The sequence below is a fragment of the Balaenoptera musculus genome, chromosome 1 (genome assembly GCF_009873245.2).
Source record: "Balaenoptera musculus isolate JJ_BM4_2016_0621 chromosome 1, mBalMus1.pri.v3, whole genome shotgun sequence".
Taxonomy (NCBI): Eukaryota; Metazoa; Chordata; class Mammalia; order Artiodactyla; family Balaenopteridae; genus Balaenoptera; species Balaenoptera musculus.
Genome location: NC_045785.1, coordinates 179,944,574 through 179,966,131, shown reverse-complemented (window position 1 = coordinate 179,966,131; position 21,558 = coordinate 179,944,574). Strand labels below are relative to the sequence as shown.

Sequence of the window (21,558 nt, the reverse complement as noted above, 5' to 3'; positions counted from 1 at the left end):
CAAATGTGCTTGATTGATTTCATTAAAGTTATTTCTAATTTCCCACTATATGAAAATGTTATGGCTACCTTGGCATGTTGACCTTTGCCCTAATTTTCAATTATTATTTTTCTAGAAGAGTTTCTAGGTCGTTAGGTATGAACATTCTTATTTAAGGCTTTTGATACACAATGTGAAAATATTTTATAGAACTTCTCTCAGATATTTGTGTGCCCTGTTCCTGTCATGGAAAATAGTCCATAGTGTGGGCTCAATGGTAGTTATTGAATTAGCAAGTGAGGATTCGACTCTTTATCTGTAACTGAGTTTCTCCCTTAAACTTTGGAGGGGCGTCTCTAACTGCCTGATGGACATCTTCACCTGAATGTCCCAATTATATTTCAAAATAGGTTTAAAGTGTAAGCATGTGACGATGGCCAGAGCACCCTGAACGCGCGGGATCTTGTCTGATCTCGGAAGCTAAGCACGATCGGGCCTGGTTAGTATTTGGATGGGAGACCGTCTGGGAATACCTGGTGCTGTAGGCATTTAAAAAAAAAAAAGTGTAAGTATGCACCCTACTTTCTTCCTTGCCTTTATGATTTCAGATGATGACGTCATAGCATTATTTTTTTTTTTTTTTTTTTTTAATTTTTATTTATTTATTTATTTTTGGCTGTGCTGGGTCTTCGGTTCGCGCGAGGGCTTTCTCTAGTTGCGGCAAGTGGGGGCCACTCTTCATCGCGGTGCGGGGACCGCTCTTCATCGCGGTGCGCGGGCCTCTCACTATCGCGGCCCCTCCCGTTGCGGGGCACAGGCTCCAGACGCGCAGGCTCAGTAATTGTGGCTCACGGGCCCAGCTGCTCCGTGGCATGTGGGATCTTCCCAGACCAGGGCTCGAACCCGTGTCCCCTGCATTAGCAGGCAGATTCTCAACCACTGCACCACCAGGGAAGCCCCCATAGCATTATTTAAGGTGGGCAAGCTGGAGGCCTGGAAGTCATCCTTCACGATACTCCCTTTCCCTCTCTCATTTCTCATCAAACATGAAGCTGATTTCCCCCCGAAATATTTTAAGTCCACCCTTGTTTCTTCCTCCTTACTATAACCACGCCGTTCAGGTCCCCATCATTTCATTCGAGGTCTCTGACCTACAGCCTTGCCCTCCAGAACCTGCTCATTGTGGCCACGTCAGTGTTCCTGTTTCAAGTCCCTCAGGGGCTTCCCATGTCCTTCACTGGCACTTCCCAAACGTGTGCCCAGAGTAGGTTACAGGGGTGCCGGAGCCGCAGGCCACCAAGTGGTCACCCTTGCTGTCAACAGTCCTGACTACGCGGTAAGCGCGGTACGCATACATTATCCTTTCTCTTTGGACCACGCTGTGAAAACACCTGGGCACCTGTGACTATCTGATCACTGCCCACTGCGGCACTTACAGCCTCTTCTCGTGTGCACCCTGCCCACAGCCCCTCATCTCACGCCACTTCCCCGTTCCCTTTGTCTATTAATAGGTCCCAAATGCACTGTGCCCTTGACTGCTTCTCGCCTTTTTCTTACCCCTGTTACTCCCCTACTCTCCCCACTTCTTCCCTCATGCCAGTTTTCACCACACTTTAAGAATCAATCATTTACCAACTCCTACTTTGTTAAACTATGGATTAGTGTCTCAAAGTCTAATCTGTAAAAGACATGCATCACAGTCATGTGGGGTTTGTTTTTAAGGAAAAGAAAAAACCTGATTCCTGGGTCCCACCAGGAATAATTGAATCATAACATCTGGATTTAGAACCCATAAAAAAAAATCCATCGTTTAAATGACCCCCCCATGTGTTTATTTTACACTTTAAATTGTGTAAACCATTGCTGTACACACAATCTCACTGACCAATTTAGTTTACAAAATATGGTTACTTATATTCCATAAAATAGCAAAAGAAAATAGAGTTACCTAAGAAAATGTTGCCTTCATAAAATATGAATTCATCAGCTTTGATCAATTAACAGTGAAATATTTCCCAGGAAAAGGACATAATGAAAACTATCCTTCATCTAAAAAATAAACAATTATATTGATGGTAGGCACACAACTGACCCTAAGAATTAATGAGATATATCTTTGTGAGAATCTTCACTCTAAACAATTCCAGTGTTCAGGATTACCTATTGAGGGGGAAAAAAAGCCTTAGAGAAATGTGCTTAATAGCATACATGGTCAGTATGATATTTAGATTTTTTGGAAGTCAGTTTATTCCCAAAGTTCATGGCTCTTTGAAATTCACCAGTCTCACAACAAATTCCCTTTGAGAATATACAGTATGTTGATATTTGAAATTATACTTGTAGCACATGCACTGGTGATGAATACATGATACGTAGTCTTTAATACCTTTATTTCTTATGGTTTAAGCAATAGGTCATTATTCACAGGTGGAACCTATTCACAGGCTGGCTTGATGATGTTCCCACTGCATCTCTCTCCTCTGATTATATTTTCTGATTTCTCATTGCCCATTATATTTGCATTAATGTTTTTCTTCATCAAGCCCAAAGTCTGGAGGCAGACTCTGATGCTGTTTCTACCCAAAGACTATATAATTCAGGGGACCAAAAGTTTTAAATTGTCCAGTGTACCAAAATTTAGAAGGTCTCATAAATAGTGCAATCAGTATTTCCAAATTCTGACTGTGCAATTTGGCATTCAAATCTATTTTTACTCAAATAAACTCTTAAAATTTTAATATGGCTCAGTTTATCTTTTAATAATAGCTTCTTATAATAGTGAGTTTGATGCAATTCTCAGGCATTGATACTTAAAATGTAAAGCTTTGCATTTTATTTCTCTTCTCTTTCCTTACCCAGCCTCTCATAGAGGTGTGTGACATTGTGATATAATAAGAAATATTTTTTTTAAGTTTTCATCCATGGGAATCCTGGCACATAGCTCTTCAAATTCTTGTAATTTCTTAAGAGCCCTGGGAGCATCATTTTTATATCATTTGGTCTTTGTCCTTGGTTCCTGAAATATCGAAAGTTCCAGTGATAAAGGCGAAAGCAGCGCCTTGTTACTCATAACAGCCCTTTCAAGCACACCAGTGTTTATGTTAACGAGGTGATTTTGGAAAACCCTTAGATAAACACCTGATGGGACCTAGTTGCCAGGGTAACCAACCAAGGGATTAGAGGGTTGGAACTTTCAGCCCCATCCTCTGACCTCTGGGGAGGAGACCCGGGCAGGAAGTTGAGGTAATCACCTGTGATCAATGATTTGATCATCATGCCTACGTAATGAAGCATCCATAAAAACACCCAACTGTGGGGATTTGGAGACCTTCTGGGTTGATGAACCCATGGAGGGGCTGGGAGGGTGGCTCGCCTGGAGAGGGCGTGGAAGCTCCGAGTCCATCCCTCCTGCCTCCCACACCTTGCCCTGGGCATCTCTTCCATCTGGCTGTTCCAGAGTTGTATCTTTTTATAATAAACCAGTAATCTAGTAAGTAAACTGTTGTTTTCGCACTGAGTTCTGTTAGCCACTCCAGCAAATTATCAAACCTGAGGAAGTGGTTGTGGGAACCTCTGATTTATAGCCAGCCAGTCAGAAGCACAGGTGACAGCCTAGACTTGCAATTGGTGTCTGAAGTGGGGGAGATGGGAGTGGGACTGAACCCTTAACCTGTGGGGTCTGAGCTAGCCCCAGGTAGACAGCGTCAGAATTTAGTTGAAATGTAGGACACCCAGTTGGTTTGCACAGAGAATTGGAGAATTGCTTGGTGAGGGCAAAACTACCCCACAGCTGGTGACCAGGGTGTTGACTGTGTTGGGTGCGAGAAGACTGGTGAGTAGAGGGAGAAACAGTTTTTCCTTTCAAGTTTCTAAGGATATCAGTAAATGAAATGAGGATGGAGATAACTAGGAATTTATAATATACAAACCGGATATGCTATTGCCTAAATTCTGAGTTGAACTTAACCTCAAAATATAATTAATTTTATTAGGGTTAATGACTTCAGAGCAAGCTTGATTATATTTCCTTTCAGAAAACATTTCTTCATATCACAAGATTAGTTTGAGTTTTTGGACTAAATTTTCTCTATCTACATTGGAAAAGAATGCCTAGATACATGCACAGATCTCTGACAAAACTTTAAAGTGTGATTATTCTCTTAGACAACAATGTGTGAACAGCCTTTACACATCTGTCCACCCCACTATAGTGTAGATTTGCCTGGAGAACAATGGTATTTTCTATAGTCAATACCTTGCTCATATTAACTACTTAATAAATATTTGTTGAAATGTTTGTCAATGTCAGTAAATTTTTAATATTCATCCTTAATGTTTATTTAAATAAATTTGTATAGAAATTGCCCTCTGGAAGTTGGAAACAAGGGAAAAGTAAAGCAGACCATACTATTTGTTTCAAATATTTTCTGCCTTAATATATCCCTAGTTCAATGACATCAGGCTTAGCAACATGACCTGCTTTGATGAATTAAATATGAGCCAGACTGACATAGGTCACATACACACTGAAGCCATGACATGGTTCTACCAACGCTCTTTCCCTCTGCTGTGAAAACACCAGTTCTAAAAAGGGATTACCTCTTCAACCTGTGTCTCCAGATGAAGATACATGAAGTAGAGGTACAGTCAACCTGCCCACAATATGTGGTGGGAACAAAATATAAACCTTTGTTGTTGTAAACTGCTAAGATGTTGAGTTTGATTGTTGCAGCATAATCTAATGAAAGCTGCGTCATACAGGGTGAATTACAAAAACACTCGATCTATATTTCTGTTTTTGTGCCAGTACCATACTGTTTGGATTACAGTAGCTTTGTACTATAGCCTGAAGTCAGGGAGCCTCATTCCTCCAGCTCTGTTTTTCTTTCTCAAGATTGCCTTGGCTATTCAGGGTCTTTTGTGTTTCCATACAAATTGTAAACTTTTTTGTTCTAATTCTGTGAAAAATGATATGGAACAGGATAGAAAGTCCAGAGATAAACCCATGCACCAATGGTCACCTAATCTATGACAAAGGAGGCAAGAATATACAATGGGGAAAAGACAGTCTCTTCAATAAGTGGTGCTGGGAAAACTGGAGAGCTACAGGTAAAAGAATGAAATTAGAGCAGTCTCTAACACCATACACAAAAACAAACTCAAAATGGATTAAAGACCTAAATATAAGATGGGATACTATAAAACTCTTAGAGGAAAACATCAGGAGAACAATTTCTGACATAAATTGCAGCAATATCTTTTTTGATCCACCTCCGAGAGTAATGAAAATAAAAACCAAAATAAACAAATGGAGCCTGATTAAACTTAAATGCTTTTGCACAGCAAAGGAAACCATCAGCAAAATGAAAAGAAAACCCACAGAATGGGAGTAAATATTTGCAAACAAAGCAACTGATATGGGATTAATCTCCAAAATATACAAACAGTTCATACAGCTCAATATCAAAAAAAAACACCAAACAACACAATCAAAACATGGGCAGAAGTTCTAGACATTGCTCAAAGAAGACATACAGATGGCCAAGAGGTACATTAAAAGATGCTCAAAAACACTAATTATTAGAGAAATGCAAATCAAAACTACAATGAGGTATCACCTCACACTGGTCAGAATGGCCATTATCAAAAAATCTACAAACAATAAATGCTGGATAGAGTGTGGAGAAAAGGGAACCTTCCTACACTGTTGGTGGGAATGTAAATTGGTACAGCCACTGTGGAGAACAGTATGGAGATTTCTTAAAAAACTAATAAAAATAGAACTACCATATGATCCAGCAATCCCATTCCTGGGCAAATATCTGGAGGAAACCATAATTCGAAAGGATACATGCATCCCAATGTTCATTGCACCACTATTTACAATATCCAGGTCAAGGAAGCAACCTAAATGTCCACTGATGGAGGAATGGATAAAGGAGATGTGGTGCATATATATATAGTGGAATATTACTCAGCCATAAAAAAGAACGAAATGATGTCATTTGCAGCTACATGACTGGACTTAGAGACCGTCATACTGAGTGAAGTAAGTCAAACAGAGAAAGACAAATATTATATGATATCACTGTTATGTGGAATCTAAAAAATGGTACAAATGAACCTATTTATAAAACAGAAATTGAGTCACAGATATAGAAAACAAACTTATGGTTACCAAAGGGGAAAAGGAGGGGGGGATAAATTGGGAGATTGGGATTGACATATACACACTACTATACATAAAATAGATAACTAATAAGAACCTACTGTATAGCATAGGGAACTCTTATTCAATACTCTGTAATGACCTATATGGAAATAGAATCTGAAAAAGAGTGGATGTGTATATGTATACGGTATAACTGACTCACTTTGCTGTATAGCAGAAACTAACACAACATTGTAAATCAACTATACTCCAATAAAAAAATTAATTAAAAAAAAACACTCTTTACTTATCCAAGCCTATGATTCCATTACTTAGAATAATCATGGAATCAAAAAATGTGGATCTCACAGGAACCTGGTAATTATATAATCTACCCCCCTCATTCTACAAGTGAGAAATTAGCATAAAAGATGCATTCATGGATATGCAATTAACTAATGATGGGCCAGGGCCCAAATCTGAATGTCCTGACTCTACTTATTTAAAAATTAATGCTGAATATAAATATTTGTTCTTCATATTAAAAGGATCACTAAAATTATAGACAGATATGAAATCAAAATAATGAATTCCCTGTATGAAAAAGTTATTGCTGCTAACTCACAACTGATTTTTCCAGTAGTGATGCTTGATTTGCTAAGAGCTATTTCCATTCTCTCTCCTTGTGTTCAATGCGACAAATTTGAGACCAGCAGATCAGACTGACCAGTACTCATTGTATACACTCGGTCTCTGTGCAAAGCAAACAGAACCACACTGAGATTGAACAATAAACCCAGCCTCATTAGCACTCTGCTCTCACTAATTTGCCTAAAGTGGACTTATTTTAAGGATCAAAGAATTTTGGATTCAGAGAAAAGAATCATTCATTTGGGAATTATCAGCACAATTATGTGAAGAACCAAAAAGACCACAGAAGGTTTAATCTAGGTTACATAGGAGCAGGTTTTGTCTCTGCAGATATTAGTCACAGGAGTGGAATAGCAGTTGAAACTGTAAACATTTTTAATTTGGAAAAGTTTTAAAGGTGAAATGGATACTCAGTTATCTAGGACTAATTTTTTTCAAAAAAAAAAAAACCACCCTGATTTGTAGTGTTTGTCAATTTCTGTGCTCATTGAAGCCACCAGCAGTTTAATAACTGGCTTGCAAAATTCCTGAATGTTTAACAAGTCTTGTCTTTTGTGAGCTGGTATAAGGCTTAGAACCTGACAGGCCTGGGATTAAATCTCAGTTGTATCACCTTGTAGCTGTGTTTTAGGTATATCACGTAAGCTACCATGGTCTCAGGTGTCTTAACTGGCTTAATAATAGCTACTCTGTAGGACTCGAGATATGGATAACAAAACCCCTGAGACCTCTCCTACTTTGCTCTTTTTTTGCTTAATCCAATCCAGCAACGTCGGACACCTGGCAATACCTCAGACACTCTGGGCACACTCCTCCCTCAGGACTAGTTGCCCCTATTTTCTTTGCCAAAATGGTATTCACCCAGGTAACCTCATGGCTCAGCTGCTCTCTGTCTCTCATCCTTTGTTTTTCTCCAGAGCACTTATTGCCAGCTTATAATTACATATTGTACTTATTTGGTTTTTGAGACTTATTTGGTCTCACCCCATTAAAATATAAACTTCACAATAGCAAGGACTGTGGTCTCTTTGTTTACTGCTGTATCCTCTGAGCAGTAGCAAGCATGTAGACTTAATAAATACTTGTTGAATAAAGGAGTCAATGAAGAAATGAGTGAGTAAACAGTAAACTTTTAAATATTTATTAATTATCCTATCTCGAGTCTGGGGACAACTAATCTTACCTTGATTTCCCTCTAGAACCAATAAACTTTCTGTTCCAGCCAAAACATTTTGGCTCTGAATAGTCATGCTCATACCTACTGCCATGCCTTTTCTTATTTTTTGGTCCCATACTGTTATTATTCTAAGTACACTGGCTTGAGTTTTCCTTGTAATAGAACTTTTCCGAGAACAAAAAGAAGGCTAGGGAATATATGACAACTTACCTAACACATTGCTGGAAAACTCTGGAGGAGTCACTGCTTTTTATTAAATTGGGAAGGAAACCCTAGAAGACTGATAAAGGGTATTAACAATATCAACAACCTAGTTCTAGATGACTAAGTACATTCCTTCCTCCAATTTCACTGTTATGGCAAAATCATAAGAAGAAAATAAAGAATGGCATTATATTAATAAATACAACAAATAATACATTTACAACAAAGTAATTTATAATCATTGTTTTGAATTGATAATGAAAGACAGTAATCTTTTGGTGCCCCAAGTAACAAACACAGTTTGTGAAAGAAAAGTAGGTTAAAGTATTGAACATTCATGTAGGGGAAGAGTGCTAAGCTATTTGTCCCAAGAAAATGTGAAAACACATTTATGCCCAATTCTGGTGCCACTCTCTATATTAACCAGACTCTAATGTCATGAGGAAAATCTATGTGGGAGGAAATTTCTGAGCCTTCAATTCAAAACCTAAGGTTTAATGTGTGGAAGGTGGGGATAGTGTAAAGAATGAGGAAAAATAAGAGAAAAATATGGACATATTACACTGAGCACTTATAAGTTTAAAAAATCCTTTTATAATTCAATTTGCATGTAAAGTTAATTTTGCCCAATAAAAGTGGTATTAATCAAGCAGTTTCATCATAAATCAGAGTTTTATTTATCATAGATATCATGGGTTGAACTGTGTCTCCCAAGAAGATATGTTGAAGTCCTAACCCCTGGTACCTGTGCCCTGTTTACTTTATTTGTAAACAGGGTCTTTGTAAGTGTAATCAATTTCAGATGTGGTTATTAGCATGGGTATGGGTCCTAACCCAATATGACTGATGTCTTTATAAAAAGAAGAGAAGAGCTATAGACAGATGAAGGGAGAACACCGTGTAATTATATAGGCAGAGCTTGGAGTGATGCAGCTGCAAGGCAAGGAATGCCAGGGATTGAAGACCACCACCAGATGCTGGGAAGAGGCAAGGAAGGATCTTAGAGGGAGCAGGGCCCTGCTGACACCTTGATTTCAGACTTCTAGCCTTCAGAACTATGATGAGAGAATGAATTTCTGTTTAAGCTACACAGTTTATGGCACTTGGTTACAGCTGCCTTAGGAAATTAATACCATAGTCCCAAATTGGAAGCAACCAAGATGACCTCCAATAGTTGAATAAACAAACTGTGGTACATCTATACAATGGAATATTATCCAGTGATAAAAAGAAATGAGCTATCAAGTCACAAAACGTCATGGAGAACCCTTAAATGAATATTGCTACTTGAAAGAAGCTAGTCTGAAAAGGCTACATATTTTATCATTCCAATTATATGCCATCCCGTAAAAGACAAAACCATAGAGACAATAAAATGATCGGTGTTTGCCCAGGGGTTGGGGACAGGAAAGGAGGGTGAAAAACGTAAATCACAGGGGACTTTTAGGGTAGTAAAACTATTTTGTATACTACTGTAATGGAGCATTTGTCAAAACCTATAGAACCTTAGAGCACAAAGAGTGAATTTTATTGTATGCAAAGATCCCAGGAAAGAATGTTGATTGTGACACACAAAAAATGTATAAAACAATCACACAGAAGGGGGTGGGGGAAAAGGTGCTGTCCTAAGGAAACAAGCAAAGTGTTAAGACTAAAGACAAAAGGAAATGCACCTAAGTAGTGTACTCAAACTGATAAAGGTATTTCTACAGGATTATGGGTTAAGAATTTGACACTCCTATATACTTTACATACTTTTAAAATTATATTTACTGAATTTAAACAATTAAGTAAATGAATGGCAGATGGCAGGTTTCTCACTGTTAGAGTGGGAATTTACAGACAAGGAGGAGGAGGAAGCTAGAACGATCCATGTGGTAATGAAGTTAGAGGCATCAACATAAACTCACGTTTAGCTTAACATATGCACCAATGTACATATAGATATATGTAAGCAAATGTGTATATACACACATATATTTCTGTGCTCTATCAGCTGAGATGGCCTAAAAGAAATGATACCCCAGTGGCACCACGCACACCTTACATTCAGATAATTGGTTTCTACTGCCAATCTCTAGTGAAAAGGAACCAGGGCTCACGGGAGCAATGGCATATGGTAGGACTGGGGCAGGAAATACACAAGACAAGTCTGGAACATCTTGTAGAGCCAGAAAGTCAGGAAGTAAAGTACCTCACGTTGATAGGGAGTAGGATAAAAGAGAACAGGAACCAAGTGAAGGAACTCCCAGTGGCCAAAGGTAGAACAACTTGAGAAATAAAACAGTAAAGTAGTATTAGACAGTAAGTACTAGACAGTAAGTATTAAACAGTAAAGTAGTAGTAGTATAACCCAGAGTACACAATAAATATCCATGACTCCACAGTGACATAAATACTCGAATAAATTAATAAACGGTGGAGAAAAGCCAAATCTCCCATGTGGAAGAATCCCAGGTAATTTATGTAGATGCTCTGCTCTCCCAGAGGGGAGCATAATTCTCCTCTCCTTAGGTGTGGGCAGTGCATAGTGACTTCCCTCCTAAGAAGAAAGTACAGAAAGGGAAAAAAGAAGTTTACAGTGGAGAATCCTGACAAATACCATGTCCCAAGTGATCAAGGTCAACATCAGAAGTCATAAATCAAAAAAAAAAAAAAAAAAAAAAAAGGAGAGAGAAGTCATAAATCATGTTGATTGCACAGATCCTTGATGTGATATCTTGAGAATGACATTTTACCTCTGTGGTCTTCCTCCCAATAACCCATAACTCCAGTCTTACCATGAGAAAAGCATCCCACAAATACCACTATTGGAGGAGCCTATAAAATACCTAAACAGTACTCCTCAGAATTGTCAAGGTCATCAAAAACCACACCAGAGGAACTGCCACAGCCAAGAAGAACCTAAGGGTACTTGACAACCAAATATAACATGATATTCTGAACAGAATTCCAGAATAGGAAAAAAAATATCGGGTAAAAAATCTAAGGAAATCTGAATAAACTATTGACTTTAGTTAATAATAATGTATCAATATTGGTTCATTAATTGTAACAAATCTACCATACTGATGTAAGATGTTAAGAATAGGGGAAACTGAGTATGAGATATAGGCGGCCCTCCTGTACCATCCTCTCAATTTTTCTGTAAACCTAAAATTATTCTAAAATAATAAAGTCTATTATAAAAAATAAAACAATGTAAGGGTTAAAAAATAATGCCAAAATGTCATGAGTAAGGAAGATATTCAATTCTTATAGCAAATGCTATAAAAGTTCCATTATTCATTTACTCATTTAATAACTATTCCTTGAGTGACTACCCTGAGCTAGACAGTAGCTACCCACTGACTAAGGATATATCAGTTAGCAAAACACCCATGGTTTCTACAACCATGTCTTACAACCTCATAGGTAAAACTAAGTCAACACAAAAGTAATATTTTCAAATTTTGGTACATATTATGAAAAGAAATGCAAATTGTAATGTAAGTATGTATAGTGAAGCTTAATCTAGTGTGAACAGGGATGGTGTGAATGGGGAAGACGGATACTCTCATTTTCATCTTCTAAAAGGAGAAACTTGGGCTTCTCAGGGATTTCCAATAAATCAGCAGTAAAATATAAAAGAGAACTAAAAACCCTGATTGTTCTTATCCTCTCGAATTTCAAAATTTGATATTGTAATACCATTAATGGTAATTTTTGAAAATCACCAAAGGTGAAAAAAGAATGCAATTCTCCTGAAAAATCTGATTCGCCTAAAATAAGCCTCAAAAATTACAAGCTAAAATTAATTCTGCTGCATGATTCAGGGAACAGTGAGTAACCTTCATGAAGTAGAGACTTCTACTGTAAACTGATGAGATAATTGTTTAATTTATGAAGAAGCAAAGATATCTTTTTCTCACTCTGATAATTCTGTAAGCACTTTACAACATGCTGCTGCAAAGATGTTAACTGGAACGGTGAATATAAAAGTTTCAAATGTTTCTACATAAGTAACATTTTAAAGAAAATTAGACGATTACTCCCTAATGAATAACATCAACCTTCTCTGACCTATTGAGCAAACTCAATTATTTCTTGATAGCGGCATTAAGATTGAATAAATACGACCATATTTTGTCTTTATAGATTCTATTTCTTTATACTTTAGGTAGATTGAAAAGAAAGCATTCTTTAAAATAACTCTATTCAAATTCAGCTACTTAATAATTGCCAACGGGTTCTAGAAGATGGGATGGTATCCCAAAGTCTTTGAAATTATTCAAATAACTTTAATAATAATTTTATCAAACCACATTTCACTTGCATACTATGACCACACTTTGAATATGGGTTAAAAACAATTAATTTTAAATTAAACTAGATGTGGAATTTACATTGACAATATTCAATTTACCTCCAAATGCATAAAAGACTCATGAAATACAGCTATCAATCACTTTTCTAATGCATGGTAGTTTCTTTAAAGCCTTTCACCACAGATTCATGCATCAAGGTCACAGCATGCCCCTTGTAGGAGAGCAAGGCACCACTTTCATGAAAAAATATAGTATGGAGTCAAGGGTCACTCTTTTCTCTTAATTTTAAAAGAATGTATTTCGAAGTTCAAGAAGAAAAATCATTGATTCATTGAACGCATATGATCCAAAGAACTAAAATTTTCTGTGTGCTTTTACTGTGTTCTGAGCAGCGCGCTAACCCCTCCGCACTATCCCTTCAACAGAGTCTGTACACGTAAGCTAAGAGCACAGAATCCAGGGTCGGACCTCTGGGTCTTAGTCCCAGGTCCACCATTCACTGCAGCATGGCCTCGGGAAAGTAAATAGCCTCGCTGTGCCACTGTTTCTTCAGCTATAAAATCGAATTAATGACAAGTTCTACTTGCCGTGTATGTTAAATGGAAATAATGCTTGTAAAGCTCATACTGCTTATTTTCTCTCCTAAATAATCCTTCCGAGGAGAGAGAGAGATGTTTATATCTTACAACACTGATGACTAAAGTTCTCAAGAAAGATATATTGGGTAGTGTAGAACTTGTGATCACCTGCATTTGAAACAGAGAGCTTGTTGAACTACATGCTCATGGGACCTACCCAGACATACAAAATATCTGGGGCTGGACTTGAGAGGCTGCATCTTAAACATTCCAGCTCTCTGCTGTGTACCAAAGGCTGAGACACCTGGGTTAGCCATCTGATTCTATACAATACGGATGATTATTATCATATCTATCTTATGGTGGAGTTGTAAGAATTAAATGAAATGTAGCATATATAAAATGCTTAGCAATGTCAGCAACTTTTACTATTAGCTATTATTTTATTAATATGGCTGGAATATAGGATCTGTGTCATGAGTACTAAGAGGCAAGGGTGGAAAAGAAGGCTGAGGTTGTGAAAGTTTTCAAGTCAGTTAAAAAAAAAGTCTAAACTAAGTGTTTTGACGAGGAAGGCAATATCATCACAACTTGCCAGCAAATATATTAGCACAGATAAGAGTCTGCCTGCCTAAAAATTAAACAAAATGAGGCTTCAAATTTTTTTTAACTAATAAAAATATTGTGCTAGAGAATATATCAAGTAATTACAAAGTACTTATTTAAAGACTATCAATAAATAATCCCCCACTCGAAGAGAGAGAAAACAAATTATTTGTATGTAATTTCAGTTGCACAGTTGAGCCCCTAAAAAAAGAGATGGTACTCTAGAGGTTACATATTCATCTCCTTAAAAGCTAAGTGCAGAAAACACTAGGAATCAGAATATACCCTGCATTGGAATTACAAAGGTCTTTGCCATAAAATGTACTGTAAACTCACTTCATCTGGCGTTTTACGTGTCTTGTCATTTCTTTTGCTCCATTTCTACCCCCACGTCTCAACATATCGCTTCTGTGCCTCACTTCCTATTGCAGGCGGCCCACTTTAAGTTTCAAGGAGGATGAATACTATTTAAGTAACAACTCTTTTCAATAAGTACCACTGTGGAAAAAAATCCTGAGTGTGTGTGTCTGTGTTGCGAATTTACTGTTCCTTCCTTTAGTTTGGCTTGGTTTTTCTCCACTTGGCTTCAGCTGCCTTAGCTATAGCATCTATTCCTGTTTTCACCAAACCCCTGATATACGCTCAGCTGTAAACCAGACAAGTAACAGTCTCGCTGGTGCAGCCACAGCAGGTGACCCAGATTACACAACACTGCGTTCTAACACCAAGGAGTCTTGTTCAACAGCAGCTGTGCTATGGCTTTGCCTTATTGATATTCAGATTTGACAGACACAAATCACATGGCCCCTTTGACAAGCACACACTCTGCCTGTCTTTGTTTTAAACATGTTCAATAGCTACTGTCCTTCATAAACACACAGCTGAGGCTGTTGGTCTCCTCTGATTTTCCACACTGCCGTACATCCAACAACATTATCTCAGAAACATTACTCTTGTTTTTATTTGGGGAAGTTTGTGGAATATGACATCTCCATTTATAAAACAGAAGCACATACAATAGAAAGGAAGCCCATTTCTCTCTGGCAAAAGAAATGCTTTGAACCATTATCCTTTGGGGAAAATTGAGACTCTATCTCCCTTGATTGTGAGAGCAAATGTTGGGACACAAAGTTCTTTAAAAGTGAAGGTACATACACAGTATTGGGAATAAAATGCTATATAGCTTATGATTAATTTCCTTTTAAAGGATATCAATTACAAAGTGCCAGATCTATTCCATAAAAGTATAAATACAACAAAAAACCTTCCCTATGTGGCCATTTCAATCTGCTGCTCACCACTCAAAAGGTTGAAAAAGAACATTTTCTATTAGAATACTTACTGGAAATCATAGAATCAGAAAATTGTTCACACTGACTGGTCCCACTGATTTGTTTAACACAGGACGCTTGCTCACACCAAATTCTTTTTACTTTTTTTTAAAGCCTTGCATTTTGTAGAACACACAACACTACACACTATTCCCATGAAATATTTAAAAGTCAGGAAATTGCCAGAAGTTCAATAAATGGAAGAGGCTTACTTTTTACGGAGATGAGCAGTGAGAGACTGAGGCAGAAGATGAGAAGGTGGGCAACTGTCTGAAGCGCCATGGTCTCATGGAGGACGTGCTCCGACGTGCTGGTGGTGGTCTGGTCCCTGTCCAGCTCCCGAGCTCTGCCTGACTCAGAAAGAAGCCAGAGTCTCAGAGCCCCGGGGTGCCACCTCTGTCCCTTCCCCTCTTACAGCTCCCTCACAGAAGACTCGGGGACTTAGATTCGGAAAGCAGTTGTGATTCTTGGCATCTTACTTACACAGGAGGATGGGGTGATTTTTCAAACCTGGTGCAGATTTTTTTCATGCTGGACTGGAGTCATCCCCCCCTCAGACCTTGTGTACTACTTTCCTTCCTTTAACAATGCTGCCTGAAAAGGGCCTGCTTTAGGTGAGTGTCCTGAATCATTTTTAAAAGAGGAATTAATTTCTGATGACCGTCTAGGCACACAATCATTATGATCTGGCAACTATTAAAGGAACACCCTGTATTTCTGTATATTTACCTTCATCTTCAGAACACAATTCACAGACACGTCACTTTTTCATAAACATACTCTCACAACTCAGTCAGATTACGGTTGTTGATAAAATGGACAGAGTTCTGGAGATTATTTAGAAGCAGTTTTTCTTCCATAAACCTAGAGCCCATTCCTAATCCTGTTCATGATATTTATATCCTCTGGGATTTCTTGAATTTTTGCTTTACCATAATTGTTGAATGCAAATATATTTGTTTATTTTTTATATATACTTATGCTAAGTATTGTGGTATTTTTCTTCAGATTAAATTGTTCAAGTCCTTAAGACTGTATTTTCCTCGGACACTTCACGGAAACATCTATAGTTAAAGTCAGATGTCTTATTCTCTAAGGTTAGTGCTAGTACACGGCCTTGCTCCGTTGTTAAAACTGGCTGCTTGTTACACTTAAAATGCAATTTACATTTCAGATTTTGTGTAAAACTTGAGAGCTCTGTCAGAAGTTTATGTATTTTAAAGTCTCTACATTTCCTGCTTGTGTATCTAAATAGGGAATAATATTTTGATAGCTTAATGTTTTCTCCTAATGTTATATGCTGACCCACTCCCAGAGGATCTTACTTGCTATAGTGGGGCTTATCCATTTGAGTTATTTATTTCTTACAGAGTTCATGATAGTTATTGTTTTTAAAGATTTTCCCCTATAATGCAAATAATTTAGCTTGAGCAATTTAACAATTAGAGTAAAATAATTACAGATGATAGAGGCAGTATTCATCCTCTATTCTAATCCCTGTATTTCATCAGTTAGAGAATGAAAATGCAGAGCAATTATACTGTCTGCCCAGAGTCATCTAGAAAGATATGGCAGAGTTAGGACTAGATAGAGTCTCCCCATTGATTTCTAGAACATTATGCCTTCAATAAACCCTATGGTTTCCATTTCCACCTTTATTCTTACACATCCCTTTATGCTTTTTGCAATGTGGACTCTGGGAAATCCACAGACTGGAATGACCAAATCTTCCATCTGTCCTAAAAAGGCCTCCAGGGAGAGATGAATAGGCAGAGCACAGAGCATTTTTAGGGCAGTGAAAAATGCTCTGTATGATATTATAATGATGGATACATGTCATTATACTTTTGTCCAAACCCACAGACTGTACAACACCAAGAGCAAGCCCTAAGGTAATGGACTTTGGGTGATTATGATTTGTCAATGTAAGTTTATTTAATAAAAAATGTACCATCTGGTAGGTGATGCTGACAATGGGGAAGGCTCTCCATGTGTCGGGGCAGGGCGTATATGGGAAATCTCTGTACCTAACTCTCAATTTTATTGTAAACCCTGCTGGCACAGTGGTTAAGAATCCGCCTGCCAATGCAGGGGACACGGGTTCGAGCCCTGGTCCGGGAAGATCCCACATGCCGCGGAGCAACTAAGCCCGTGAGCCACAACTACTGAGCCCAAGTGCTGCAACTACTGAAGCCCGCGCACCTAGAGCCCGTGCTCCACAACAAGAGAAGCCACCGCAATGAGAAGCCTGCGCACCGCAGCGAAGAGTAGCCCCCGCTTGCCGCAACTAGAGAAAGCCCGCATGCAGCAACGAGGACCCAACGCAGCCAAAAATAATAAATAAAAATTTTAAAAAATAAATTAAAAAATAAAACTGCTCTAAAAAATAAAAACTTAAAAAAAAAAAAAGGGCTCCACCATGGACCTCATGGACCTCAAGGCTAAGCAAGTGACAATGTACAAGACCACTTGACAGACTGGAGAGGAAATGAAGGGCTCCAGGCATAGAATCTGACGGTACTAGAAAACTTTCTGTAAAGTTGTGTTATGAGTGTCACAATTAAAGAGGCAAAGAAGATTTGGGTTTTTCAAAAGACAAAATTATCAAAGATAATAAGTGGTTGGGGAAACATATTACACAAAAGAATGTTTGAAGAAATTGTATACGTTGAGCTTGAATATAGGAAAATAATCAGATATAGCTATTAAACAAAAGAGTGAATGGCTACTATGTGTCAGATTTGGGGCAAGTTAGGAAATCTTTACAAAAGAAGTAATATTTAAGCTGAATTTTCAAGTGTGGGTGCAACAAATAAATAGAGGGAAAGTGGTGTTTAACGGCTCTTCAGGAAAAGGGCATGTGTATAGGAATAGAGGCATAACAGTGGATGGGCAGATCAAGGAACTGAAAATATTCTGATATTGCAGACATACAAGTATGAACAGGGCAATGTCAGCACATAAAACTCAGTAAACCACAAAATCAAGGTAGTTTAACTTCTAATATGAAGAAAGGAAACAATCAATAGGTTTTAAACAGTGGATTGGCATAATTTCATTAGATTTGCATTTGGAAAGATAACTCCCATGGTCACGTGGCAATGACTGGCACAGGGCAGGTGAGAAGCATGGAAACCAGTGAAAAGGATGTTGTCAGAGCCCACAAGAGAGCTGATGGGGCCCAAACTAAATCAGACAGTGGGGAGAGCAAATAAAAAAAAGAGTAAAAGTAAACTAGATAGATCGAAAGGACTGAGGTAGAGAACAAGGCCACAGAAAAGCTATAATTTTTCCAGCTTGGGCACTTGGGATAATAGTAATGCATTCACAGAAATAAATAATATAGACAAGGGCTTCCAAACAAGAAGGAGCAAGCACTCTCCTCCAAGTCAAACACATTGAAATACATGCATTTGGACAAACTATAACTTTTGTAAAAATACATAGGTTAGCTCTAAAAAAGGGGGGAGAGGAATATCCAATTGGGACAGAAAGCTCTTGCCTTTTGGCTTCATGCAGGGGACCAATTCCAATTCCTCCCATTGGCCTTGGAATGCAGATTGGAAGCAGGACTCCTACTCTTGAACGTGGATAGAGCGCTCCCTGTGAGAAACAGGAACCCAGACCTGCCCCATGCGTGAACCTACACCATGTGGAGGTCTCAACTTGCGCTGAACATGGGGTGCAAAATTCTAAGCCAAAAATCTTATTAAAAATAAAAAGGAAAGAAAGAAGTACTTGTTTGGAAATAGGAAAATCAATGGTCCAGTGAGAGGAGCCTGATAGGAACCATTGTGTGGGAATGCTGTAACTCACTGTTCACACAGGGTTCCTGTGGAAGGCAGCCTCTACTGAAGATGAGCTCACAGTCTAAAACTATCGATCAAACTAGAAACCCGCTGCCATAAGAGACAGAAGACATGACAAACGGAAACATTCACACTCAAAAGACTCAAAGAAAATGGAGCTATCAGAAGAGACTTTAAAATAACACTATAAAATGTCTGTTTAAAATTTTTAAAGAGACAAAAGAATGCATGTATTTCATAAAACAAGAAGACATCATAAAAAACAATTAGGCCTATTAGAAAGTGAACCAAATATAAATTCTAAAAATGAGAAGTAGTCAGTGAAATAAAAAAATTCAACTGATGGCTTAAATGGTAGACAACACTACACTCAGCTAACTAGGAGACGGTTCTGAAGAATTCATCCAGAATAGAGCAGTATGAGATAATGAGATGGTCCAAAAGAATGAACAACAAAGAGAGGTAGAAAGCTCTATTCCAGAAGAAAGAAGGAAGAAAATGGGGAGGATGTAATTCCTAATGGTATATATTTTTTAAATATGAGAAAAAAAAATGTGACTTCTTGAATTTAGAAAAGCCCACTGAGTCCCTAGAAGAAACCATATTTAAAGTGCATCAAAAATAAGTGAAATAAGACAAAGTGAACAAAATAAAATCTTAAAGGTCAATATTTGTCTCTAAAGTTAAAAAGTCTACCGTGGAATGACAATAAAAAGTACTGAAGACTTTTCATCAATAAGCTAGATGGCATAAAACAAAGAATATAGGAAGAGATGAAGGTGTATAGATATAAATAATAAGTACGGTTTTAAAATATGTTCAGTTTGAGGTGCCTATTCAAAAGCAAGATGAGGATATGTGATAGGATCTGGAAATACAACTCCAGAATTCAGGACAGCAGTTCTTGGTGGAATAGATAGGTGTCATATTAATGTACAAACATTTGCTGAGTGCCTGTTGTATACCAGACACCAGAGTAAACATCAGTAATTCATATATATGTGTTAGACAGGCTCATTGCCCTTATGGATCTAAACTCTAGTGAGCAGATGCAATCTAGTGAGAAAAAATACTTCATCATTCAGTTACTTGAGGTTTAAAATTGACTTAATAGAGTGCAAAGAGCGCTGGTTATCTTCAGCTGATTACCTGCTCTGGACTGCAGATTCTTTCCTGGACGCGCTCTCGTTTAATACCCACAGAATTGAATCTCCATAAAGTATATGAAGCTATCCCGATTCGACAAAAGAGAGACTGAGCCAGCCAGGTCAAACACATAATAAGTGATAGAGTTCAGATTCAAACTCAGTTCTATTAATCTATTGTTCTTAATTCTTGTCATGATAGTACTTATTTTTAATTATATAAGTAAATTATAAATGTATTCTTGTAAAAATACTCTAAAGAATCTTTGATGAATACCAATCTCACACTCCTCCCCAGAAATAACCATTGTTATTGTTTGTGAAGATTGTTTTATAGCATTCTAGACTACAGGTTGACAGATATATAGATGATTGATTGATAGACTGATAGACAAATTATTTGGCTTCTTTTCATTTTTTCTTTTTAAACAATGATGTTATAGTATGTGTATTATTATGCAACTTTCTTTTCTCACTCAACAATATGTCTTGGGTATTTTTGCACATTATTAAATCTACCTAGCTCACACTTTTGTGTGTGTGTCTCCAGGGGGTCTCGCTCCAGGTGTCTATGCCGACCACACAGTCAACCCCCCCCCCACCCCGGGCCCTCCTCCCTGGACCCACTTCCCAGGGACCTAGAGACCCCCCCCGGGCCCTCAGCCTTATCTCCGGGATCCACAGGGCTGACAGGGTCCAGCCGGTACCTGGTCATAAGGGACTTCTCCAGCATCTGTCTGCACAGATCCGCACAGAGCTGGAAACTCCTGCGCCTAAAATAGCTCCAGGCCAGGAGCAGTGGCTCCATCTCCAGACCACGGTGGCCAAGGGTCACAAAGGACCAGGACCTGGCCAGGGAGGGCAGGGGGCGAGAAGCAGGTGGTGTCCAGCTCTCCGGCTCACACTTTTTAACGCCACATGGCATTCCACAGGATGGATGTACCATAGTTTAACTACTTCTTTTTCTGGGTGTCAGTGTTGTTTCCAATTTTCTCTATGCAAACAATAATTTAACAATAATCATTTTACACACCTCTTTTGTGCAAATGCACAAGAGTTTCTCTAGGGCAAATGCCTAAAAGCAGTAATTTTAGGTTTTAGAGTATGTTCATTTTTAACTTTAACAGATACTTCACAAAATGAGGTGACCAATTTCAGCTCTTCTCAGCTGTGTGTGAAGGAACTTATTTCTCCACATTTGCCCAACATTTGATAAAATCAAATGATAAAACATATATCTAGGGCTTCCCTGGTGGCGCAGTGGTTGAGAATCTGCCTGCCAATGCAGGGGACACGGGTTCGAGCCCTGGTCTGGGAAGATCCCACATGCCACGGAGCAACTAGGCCCGTGAGCCACAACTGCTGAGCCTGCGCGTCTGGAGCCTGTGCTCCACAACAAGAGAGGCCGCGATAGTGAGAGGCCCGCGCACCGCAATGAAGAGTGGCCCCCGCTCGCCGCAACGAGAGAAAGCCCTCTCACAGAAACGAAGACCCAACACAGCCAAAAATAAATAAATTAATTAATTAATTAAAAAAAAAATATATATATATATATACGTGAATGACCAAGCCACACTTCTTTCTTAAAAACAAAACCAAAAAAAATATATCTAAATCTCA

General features: G+C 38.3%; 1 protein-coding gene and 1 pseudogene across 1 annotated transcript in view; one reads left to right on the top strand and one right to left on the bottom strand.

Annotated features, from left to right (window-relative positions):
* Nucleotides 1-21,558, bottom strand: part of CRB1 (crumbs cell polarity complex component 1) — a 276,850-nt gene that overhangs the window by 198,991 nt on the left and 56,301 nt on the right. Inside the window, exon 2 of the mRNA XM_036835111.1 lies at nt 15,197-15,334. Coding sequence (XP_036691006.1) covers nt 15,197-15,334 — 138 coding nt within the window. The remainder of the gene's footprint in view (nt 1-15,196; nt 15,335-21,558) is intronic.
* On the top strand, nt 409-527 carry LOC118887460 (annotated as a pseudogene).